The sequence below is a fragment of the Geospiza fortis genome, unplaced genomic scaffold (assembly GCF_000277835.1).
Source record: "Geospiza fortis unplaced genomic scaffold, GeoFor_1.0 scaffold78, whole genome shotgun sequence".
NCBI lineage: Eukaryota > Metazoa > Chordata > Aves > Passeriformes > Thraupidae > Geospiza > Geospiza fortis.
In genome coordinates this window covers 4,789,289-4,799,474 of record NW_005054339.1, presented here as the reverse complement: position 1 = coordinate 4,799,474, position 10,186 = coordinate 4,789,289, and the positions used below count along the sequence as shown (strand labels likewise).

The following is a 10,186-nucleotide window of genomic DNA, read 5'->3' as shown; positions in this document are numbered from 1 at the left end:
GCTTTGCTTCAGCTACAGAATAATTTATTCTTTCCTCAGCTGCCATGCCTGAACTCGTATGACAGCTACTGCAGCAATCAAGTAGCAGCCAAAGCTTTATTGGACCACAAGAAACAAGACCACAGAGTGCAGGATTTCCTGCAGCGGTGCTTGGAGTCTCCCTTCAGCCGCAAACTGGACCTGTGGAATTTCCTTGACATCCCCAGAAGCCGTTTGGTGAAATACCCACTGCTGCTCAGAGAAATCTTAAGACACACACCAAATGATCATCCAGATCAACAGCATCTGGAAGAAGCTGTGAGTTACTGTTGGGTTTGGGGTTTTTTAGGAGATTATAGCAGTTCTAGCTTATTAGTGAATTAAGGGAAACGATATAAAATATAAAAAAACACAAATGCTTAAATGAACAGCTGAATATTGGATGTGTAATTAAAATTCATGTGTTTTCATTGTGTTTCTGCAGATAAATATAATTCAGGGCATTGTGGCTGAAATCAACATAAAGACTGGTGAATCTGAATGCCAGTATTACAAAGAGAGACTTATTTATCTCGAAGAAGGCCAAAGGGATTCATTGATTGATAATTCACGTGCTGTGTGTTGTCATGGGGAACTGAAGAACAACAGGGGAGTGGTAAGGAATAAATGTTTTCTCATAAATAACTTGAAAGATATCTTCATTTTGCACGACAGCTAAATGAGCTGTGAGTGCACATAAACATAATTCTCTAATATATAGGAAGTTGAAAAATATTAATTATTATATATAACACTAATCTTTTTTTGTTAGCAGTTAAGTATCTGTATAGGGAGATAATAAGATTATTATATCTCTTATGGAGCCTAGCAATATCCTGGATAAATTGTAAACCTGATCAATTTCAATACTTGCAGGGAAAACGCCTAAATTTATGTCTCAGACATGTGATATTGATGTCTATAAAGAACACACAAAATGTGTGTTCTTTGTAGACAAAAATGTACCAACAAACTTTACATTTGTCAAAGGCTGTGGTTATTCAAAATGTTTTACTTGATTCTTTGTTGAGATCAAGGTTAATTTATTGACTAGAGAAATTTGGTACTTTGAATTCCAGTCTTTGGGACACTGCACTACTGATAAGTTTCACAATCTGAGCTTTCAGTTAAAAAGGGGGAAAAATTATATTAGTAGAAGGGAACTCAGTCTTTCCTAGCTTTTTTCCCCTCAATGTTAAATAGAACTTTTGAATGGACAAACAATGAAAAAAGATCTTTTTTCTTTGCTGACACTAATGGAAGTATGACACTTAAGGAAGTAGATAAAATTTCGGGAAAATTTATTTTAGAAAGTAACAAAGTAAGCAGTGCATTTTTTCAGCTGTGGAACTGCTTCTATGGAGCATGGTTATGCATAGTGGAAGGGTCCTATTTCACCCCAGAGCTGAGAGGGAAAGGTGGAACAGGTGCTGTTTCCTGGCTCACCCGATGAAGGTCAGGCAGGTAGCTCAGTACCAAACTAGCAGGAAGAAACTGGCGATTTTCATCTTTCTGGCGAACTTTATTAGTTCCATTTGGTTTAATGATGTTTCAAGAAAGGTAATACAGCATTATTCCTACGAATCTTTTCACAGAAGCTGCACGTGTTCCTGTTTGAGGAGGTGCTGGTGATCACTCGGGCCGTGACCCACAACGAGCAGCTGTGCTACCAGCTGTACCGGCAGCCCATCCCCGTGCGGGAGCTGCTGCTGGAGGACCTGCAGGACGGAGAGGTGCGCCTGGGCGGCTCCCTGCGCGGGGCCTTCAGCAACAACGAGAGAAGTATGGAACAGCTGCTTCTGTTTGCTCATGTGGGGTCATCAGAACTGGGAGATACCAGCCAATGGGACATAGGAATAGTCTCTCTAAAATTAACATTATCCCCATCCAACATACTGAATTTTGTTTCAGGCTAGTTTATTACGTTCTAAGTTGTTTCTTTTCAATTCTTCCTCAAAGCTCGTTATATTGATAATAGAATTTCTCCACATGCCTGTACTGAATTGAGAAGGGGAGAACATACAGACTGTAGTGGCAAAACTGCACAGTTTTGTTGTTTTGCAAACTTTGCAAGGCGAAGTTAGAAGCAAGCGTATTTTGAAATCTTGAGCTGTTTTGCCTTTCCTTGTACTGGAGACACTGTTTGTTATTCAATAACTCTTGAAGCTGGCAGATACTGTAGTACTCAGGGTCAAGAGTGCAGCTATTCATGTTTATGTCCTTCCAGCTAAGTACATTATGAAGATGCTTTTTCTATTACAAGGGTCCTTTAAATCTCATCTGGTCAAAACTTCAAGGGGTTTTTGTATGTATCCCCTCTGTTAGTGAAGTGAAAGGAAGAGATGAGGCAGTCTTTGGCTGGCACAAGGACACTGCGTTCAGTGAAGGTTCTGGAAAGGAGAGGAGAAGGAAGGTGGGAGGAGCGGCATTAAAGTGTGGGAGAAGCTTTAATCTTGCTGATTCACTTTAAGCTTTATGGATAGCTCATGCATGGCAGAACCAAAATTATTTAACCCAGCAATATGAAGTTACTAGAAATAACTAGTTGTAGTGTTCTGTGGTCTTCTCCCAGAAACAAGAAGATACCCAGACTCTTTTCTCTGGTCCCACATGGTCTTGTCTGACCCTAAGGCAAAAATTGTGCAATTTTGTTACTTAAATATGCTCTTTGATTATAAAATCCATTCAGCCAAAGCATTCAGGGGTTTGATATATATATATTGTTTCTTTCAGTCAAAAACTTCTTTAGAGTCAGCTTCAAAAATGGATCCCAAAGCCAGACTCACTCTCTCCAAGCCAATGACTCCTTCAACAAGCAGCAGTGGCTGAACTGCATCCGGCAGGCCAAGGAGAAGGTGGCGGCGGGCACGGCAGGCACGGCAGAGGCGCGGTTCCCTGGGTGCCCCCGGGGAGAGGCCCCGGAGCGCATGGAGCAGTCGGACTGTGAGTCTGACTGCAGCATGGACACCAGCGAGCTCGGCGCCGACTGCGAGCGCATGGAGCAGACGAACTCCTGGGACAGCCAAAAGCAAATAGAAACCAATGTTTGACAAAAACTTACAGCTCCTGGAAGAAAGTCTGTCTCTTACCTGTACAGTATTTGCATTCCATACGTGGAACCATTCGGAGAAGCACTTTTAGAATATTTTTTTGTGACAATGTCAATGCTGTTCTTGTATTTGTACCTGTGAGTGTCGTACTGTAACTGCCCATCTGTATAAGCTGGAATCTCTTGCAACTTGTGTCCTGTGCTTATATTCCATAAACACCCAAGGTGGATGAAAGAGGTACTTGACCAGTTATTCTCAATGTCCTGCTGTAAACAGAATCTCTAAACTACTGTTTATATATGCATTACATAAATAACCTTTCCCTAATTTTTAAGTACTTTATTTGCCCTTTAAAGGGGGCAGCTGAAGATGTGGACTTAATATGGAATTTCAGGATGTGTATCAAGATAATAAGTTTTCTTAAAGGTATGGAAAGAAAAAGTAGTTTCTTGGAACAAAAAAGAAAACTATCTTGCAATAAGCTATCCAAACTCCTGTGGTATTAAATCAGCAAGAACTACAAACAGCAGGCCTCTGGGGACCAGGGACTCTTTAGGGATATTTTTCAAAATGAAGCACTGTCCTAAGATTCAAGAGCCAAACTTACTAAAATCTGGACATTTCAAATGGTCAGCAGAGTAAGATGGTTTATTTTTCAAAGAATGTAATGCTAAAAATAATCAACTGAAAAAACCACAACCAAACCTTTACAGCCAGCACTGAATTAAATGAAAAGCTGAGAATACTGGATGTTTGTAAATAAGCTGGTAATTTGCTTTCAGTGCCATATATATATATCTTATCCCATACAGAATAAGAATGGAAAGGAGCTTTGCTTGTGAATAGGCCCTCTTCAGCATTTTGCACTCCACTGACCTCCACTGTTGGTTTTAAGCACCACTAATGTTAAAACATTTAATTTTCTGTAAATGTCTGTTTACAATTACATGTAGTTGGTTTTTAAAACTAAGTGATGATTTTATACAAATGGTGCTCTACATATAGACCCTGTGGGATTATGTAGAGAGAGTTTAAACAAAAAGGGAATTTTTTGTCCTTTAGGATGTATTACATCCTTTTTACTTTCCTCAAGTTTTGTTTTAAAAGTTTTTGTTTTGTTTCATTTCATACTGTAATTGGAAATGTTACTGTGTTTTCTGGTGGCTGATTTAACCTACTCATTATGATGAGAAGCAGATGAGTCACTTAAATGCAGTCTAAAACACATAGTGATCATCCTGTTATTTTTCAGGAATCCCTGGGTAGTATTTTATTTCTTACTGTAAGAAATAATGCCAGTGCTGTATGGCAACCTATGAAAATGATATATTACAAATTTTAAATGATTCTTGGTATCACACAAGATAACCCGTGCAAAGTACTTGTAACAACAAAAGTAGAAAAACTGCTAAGTTATTGCCAAAAATATTTTTCTTGTGTTCTACAAGTTTACATAAAATTTACTAGTTATCTTACATATATATATGCTGATGTGCATTACAGAAATCAGTGTGACAAGATGATAAACAATATAAAACAAGGTATTTTTATTTTTTAAAAAATGGCATTTTTACCCTATAGAACATATTTCTGTATTTATAGTTTTTAAAAAAATCAATTTTCTTTTCTGTTTCAGGCTTTGTAATTTATTTCAACTGCTTCATTTTTAGAACTGAATGAGTGAAGATGAAAGGAAAAATCTGCAAAAGAAAAGGCATAGGGAAGTTGTTAAGCAAAAATGTTGAAAAAGAGCAAAAGGCATGTAAAATGTTCAGGTAGAGAAGAAAGAACGAATGTGTATTTTGACTATTTTTACTAATGGCCTTAAACTTTTCTGGAAGCATTTCAAATAAATTACATTAAACCATTTTGATTTTTATTTGGTTTGGTTGGTTGTGGAAGAAGACTACAAAAAGATTTCAGTGGCACATGCAGTGAGGCTTTAATGTAATTGACCAAAGCTTGTATTTTGTTTCTGATAAAGTGGTTCATATTTGGATCTAATTTGCTAAATGCACAGGAGTAACAGATTCACCACATTCCCCAAGGTTCTGTATGGCATAATTAATTTAGTAAGTAGGTGGAACAAAAATGTACTGTCCTGTCATCAGTTTCTCTCTCATAATTCCTTGTGGGTCACAATTAATAATTGAAATTATTAATTTTGGGCTATTCCAACCAGCCACGGAATCTCAGAAGATTAATTTACATTTGTTTACTATAATTTATCCACCCATCACTGTTCAGCATTCTGGAGTGTTTTGGTTGTGCTTTGTAGTCGACCTGCACTTAGCCACTGATTGATCTAATCCTAATGATGTTGGGTTTTTCTCTTCAAATCATCCTAAGGATTAAGCTTTCCAGTTTAAGAATACTGATATGCTGGATTTGGTAAGCTTGTTTTAGTTCTAGCACTTTTAAAATACCACTGCTTTTGAAAGGATGACTTTTGATTGTGGCAGGAGGATGGTGGTGGAGGGGTTGGCTTGGACAATAAAATGTACCAAAAAGAATGGGTAGAATGTAAAATTATGAGTGTGAAGAGGAAGAATCATATACATAAAATATGTTCATGATTGTCAGTAATTCTGGTGTCCAGAGGGGAGTCTGGGGTTGCAGCATTGAAGAGACAAGAGGCAGTGAGTAAAAGCCTGAGGTGTCAAGTGCTTCCAGGATCACCACGAGGAGATGGCAAAATGAGGAGAGGGATAGAGACACCTCTGAACCTGAGGCATGAACACTCTGCATCTCCCACTCAGGGAGAAGGGTGAGTGATGAGCTGGCCTGCTCTCAAGGGCAGGATGTCAGTGATCTGAGGGGGCAGATCCATCCCTTTGTGGCAAATTTCTTTGCTCTTCTGCTCCTGATGAGGAGAGTCAGTGTAGCTGTAGCTTATGAAAGACCTGATGGACCAGAAGCAATAAGGTAAAAGCAGAAATTGTTTTGACTGAGAAGGAAAGGTAAGCAAAGAGAATGGCCTTGGGACTCTGTGAACTGTGTGGGTCCTCTGAGACTGCAACACAAAATTGAACTGTCTGTGGCTTTTGTTTCCCTAGATTTGCTCTGCAGCACTGAAAAGAACAAAGCCAGGATGACGACGGGAACGCCAAGGTCTGTAATGAGACACCAGGAACTGTAAGTTTAAGATCTGTGAAGCTCAGTGCCAAGAACAGTTGCTGGAATCTGGGTAAGGATAGGGCCAAAATTGCAGGGTATGTTATAAATGAGAAGCTTGACTAGGCCAATATTCAAGCAGCAATCAATTTATTAATTAGTATGGTAAAGTATGAGCATTACAGCGCTGGGCACAGGTGGGGGAAGTTTTCCCTCCAACTGCACACTGATAGTTGAGGCTTACAGGTATTTATAGGGGTACTCATAAGCTTTCTCAGCAGTTTCTATTCCCAGTTTTTACTCATCAGCAGTTTCTATTCCAAATTTTTACGTCACAATTCTATACACTATTGTGATTTAGTTTTTCTCAGGATGTATCCCAGAAAGGAGTATCCCCAGATGGTGAGGTCCGGTTTCCGAAAGAAGGAAGGAGTATCCCATCTGGTGAGGTCCAGCTCTCCAGATGTGGGTCCATCTTTTAATTGCAAGGACTATAAATCTCATAACAGTGATGTCCAGCTTCCCTTGGTCGAAACTATAAATCCTTGAGTTGATGTTCATCTTCCTTTCTCAAGCTGCTTTTCACTGTTTTGTCAAGGTGTGAGATAAGTACGTTTCCTTTTTATATATTCTAAAGCTATAGTTTCAAAGATCCTTACTACAAGCAATATTCTAAAATTACACTTCAAAGGGTTATTATTTCAAAACTCTAAGGCTTAACTACAAGCAGAAAGTTCCTGTCTAAAAACAACATCCTTAAAGCTTTAATTCAAATGCTCCTAAATCAACTTAAGACTTAGAAAGGTTAATTGCAAACAAAGGATAGGTTCAAAGGCCTTCTTCCATGCTTTACTTTCCTCAGTTGTTATTAGAATTCATCTTTATAACTGTCCCATGGTCGGTTTCCACACATATTACAGTCACAAATACACACGTTGCCTGTATGTACCTGACATGAAACACAGCTTTGTATTCCACAGGTACAAAAAGTATTTCTCCTGTTTAGCGTGACCCACCTGAACCAGGGCTTCTGCCTTTGGAATGCTTCTGTGACAGTGGGAACCAGGTTGCTTAAAGTTTCACTGAATTTCCAGAATTTGAAAGCTGTATCAGAACTTTCAGATAGCAGTTTAATGGATTGTACTTTTTGATAAAAATGAGGTTTTATGGTGACACTGCCTGGCACTTAGATGAATCTTGATTCCCAGGATCTAACAGAGTCTGAAACCAAGTTCCACATGCATGGAAGATGATTTGTGTCCTTTTAAAAGGGGGTTTCAGATCCAGAATGTGCAGCTTTTCCATGTTTAATGCTTATTAATGAATACTGATTTTAAAATATGTGTTTTGCAGGTTGGTGCTGCCATCTCTTGGAAATAATGTAGTCTCACAGCTAATTTGATGACAGGAAATTTTAAATATTTTAAGATATTACATGCATTAATTATAAAATGAAAGTATTCATTCTTACAAATTCTTACAAAAATACAAGTAGATATTTTCACTCTTTTACCTGAGGATCACATATTTGTTAGGAACAAAAAGTACTAGGTGAATTTCTGCTACTACTTCCTGGTTTTACAGAGCCAGGTTGACTCCTGCCCCATTTTATCTCACCTTTTAATATCATAGGCATATTTTCTCCATGGCTGGTAAATGATACTAAAGCTCTTTCCAAGTGTGTAAATTAGGTTTTGTTTCTGAGTTTTCCAAATATTCTTCTCTTTGCATGGTCTAGGAAGAAAGATTAATTAGACAGTTCTTCTATCCTTGATCTCCTGGAACCTGAAATTTAGTTGGTACAAAGTTAACTCTTAAGCTTTTGGAGAAATTAGGTGTGTTTTGCATCATTACAGTAGTAAGGGAAAGTAAAATAGTAATTTGTGGTTATTTAAATTGTAATTATATACTCTGATTGATTAATTTCAAATTTCTACTTTAGTTTTCAAATTATTAAATTTACATTCATAACAGGATACTGAAGTAATGTCTGGAGGAAGCACCCAAGTTTGCTCCTTGAGCATGCAACCCTCCCTTCTGACTTACTTTGTGGCTCTTAATCTGATCTAAATCTGTATTACTAATGTGTTAAAATCATCTGATTTCAGAATCAAAGAGATCTTTGTACTGGGGTGGAAAACCACTTGGTGCAAGCCCTGGAGTCATGGTGGAATGCTTGGCAAGTATCAAAAACCACAGAAACCAGAAACTAGAGAGAGAATAAGGTGACAGATTTTATAACCTCTTTTTTCACTTCAGAGTATTTAAGTAACCTCTTCCTATGGTGGTTTTTTGCTGTTTTGTGAACTGCACCTGTTTGATATCTATTGGGATTTAAGATGCATAGTGTGCTGCAGTGATCTGGAATTGCTGGAGCATTTATCAATTAGTACTGGGTAATTTTTGTGATCATCTCTCCCAGACTTAGGTTAATTAATACAGAAAAATAATTCTGTACAACTGCAAAGACATAGCTTGTTAAAGCAAGTGATGAGGAAAACCTTGTGTGCTGCTTGGTAAATAAGCAGGACTTCAGAGATTGTATGGTCCAAACACCAGTCAGCTGAACTGCCTGTACTGAAGACATGCACAGTCTGAAAGTGATTTTAACAGCTCTGCCAATTGAAATTTGATTAAGCAATTTGACATGATTGGAGATACATAATGGATCAACACAGCCTTAAATTGCACCAGATTGGTATTTCCATTTTTTTCTTGTATATGGAAACTCTATTTAAACAATGTAAACCACAGCAAAATAATTTCAATAATATATTGCACTGAATCCTCACAAAGAGGTAGGACATCAGATTCTCAGGGAGACAATCCTAATTTATCCATAGGATGAACATTGCATTTGTGGCGTTCATTACCTCTAGATAATGGAACATTATGTTTCTGCAGTTAGATAAATACTGGGTGTTATGTTTCTGTAATTTATGTAAATTATAGTTACAGATACTAATTACACTGTTTAAACTTGCTGGGTCCCCAAATACTTCTAAGAACTACTAATAATTATTTGCTTATCTTCTTTTAACACTCTGGAGGCTACCACTAGCACCAGGCCATTTGTGAGCTGATAGGTTATTTATATTTTTGGATCTACAGCTCATCTAAAAAGATATTAATTTAAAGGGCCCAATTAAACTACCTGTTCCTTGCACACCCTGCAAACATGAAAACTTCTTATTTTTGAGGTCAGTGTCTGCTTTCAAGGTGACAAATGAATAGCTACAGTTATGGGGATTGAAGGTAATTAGTATAAGTAGCTAATGAATATGTTAGTCTGTTCAACAACTACAGCACTAGTATACTTTTAACAAAGAAAACAAATTATAGGCTTCTAATGTTTTGCTAGTTACTTGTAAAACTAAAATCTGATATTTGCATTTCCTAGGCACTGCAAGAATGGTTATTTTCAGCAGGTACTGTTCACTGCAGTGCATTCCTGGCAGCTGCCGAAGACAGGTCTTTGCTTTGGCTTTTGCCTTTTCACATCCCTCTTGCCCTGCAAGTTGTGAGCCTTACAGGGAAATAAATGTTAACCTTCTGGCCTCCAATATAGGTTATTTAGTGCTGTTCTCAGTATGCACCTATGAAAGAATGCTGCTGAAGTAAATTAAGGTTTTTTTTTTTTTGCCTGCTCTTCATAACCATGAATGCATTTTTATTCTTCAAAGATGAAATGTCATCTTGTCCAGTGTCTTGGAAAAAACCTTTGAGAGTAAGAGGTATGCGCTGGCACTCGGTGTCGAGAAGTTGTAGTTAAAGTTAGGAGTTGGCAAAGACGGCACTGCCAGCCCTGGAGCCGGAGCGTGCCTGGGCCCGAAATGCCGTGGGGGGGGCGTTCGTGCCCAAGGGCGGGTTCGCTGTGGGGAGAGCCCGTTTGGAGCACCGCGTCCTGGCTGCAGGGCAGGTGCCGTGTGCGGGCTGCGGCCTTCTCGGGAGAGCGGCGTCCCCTCAGGGCAGCGCTCCGGCCCCGCTCCCCCTCGCTCGGCCCC

General features: G+C 38.6%; 2 protein-coding genes across 3 annotated transcripts in view; both read left to right on the top strand.

Annotated features, from left to right (window-relative positions):
- Positions 1 to 5,072, top strand: part of ARHGEF3 (Rho guanine nucleotide exchange factor 3) — a 95,896-nt gene extending 90,824 nt beyond the window's left edge. For both annotated transcript variants that reach the window (XM_014307631.2, XM_005422444.2), the window contains 4 exons: positions 40 to 297; positions 464 to 634; positions 1,614 to 1,800; positions 2,752 to 5,072. In XM_014307631.2, the coding sequence (XP_014163106.1) occupies positions 40 to 297; positions 464 to 634; positions 1,614 to 1,800; positions 2,752 to 3,068 (933 nt within the window). In that variant the 3' untranslated portion in view covers positions 3,069 to 5,072. The remainder of the gene's footprint in view (positions 1 to 39; positions 298 to 463; positions 635 to 1,613; positions 1,801 to 2,751) is intronic.
- Positions 5,073 to 6,159: 1,087 nt separating this feature from the next.
- TASOR (transcription activation suppressor) overlaps positions 6,160 to 10,186 on the top strand; it is a 28,300-nt gene continuing 24,273 nt past the window's right edge. Inside the window, 2 exon segments of the mRNA XM_031058247.1 lie at positions 6,160 to 6,203; positions 6,544 to 6,631. Coding sequence (XP_030914107.1) covers positions 6,160 to 6,203; positions 6,544 to 6,631 — 132 coding nt within the window.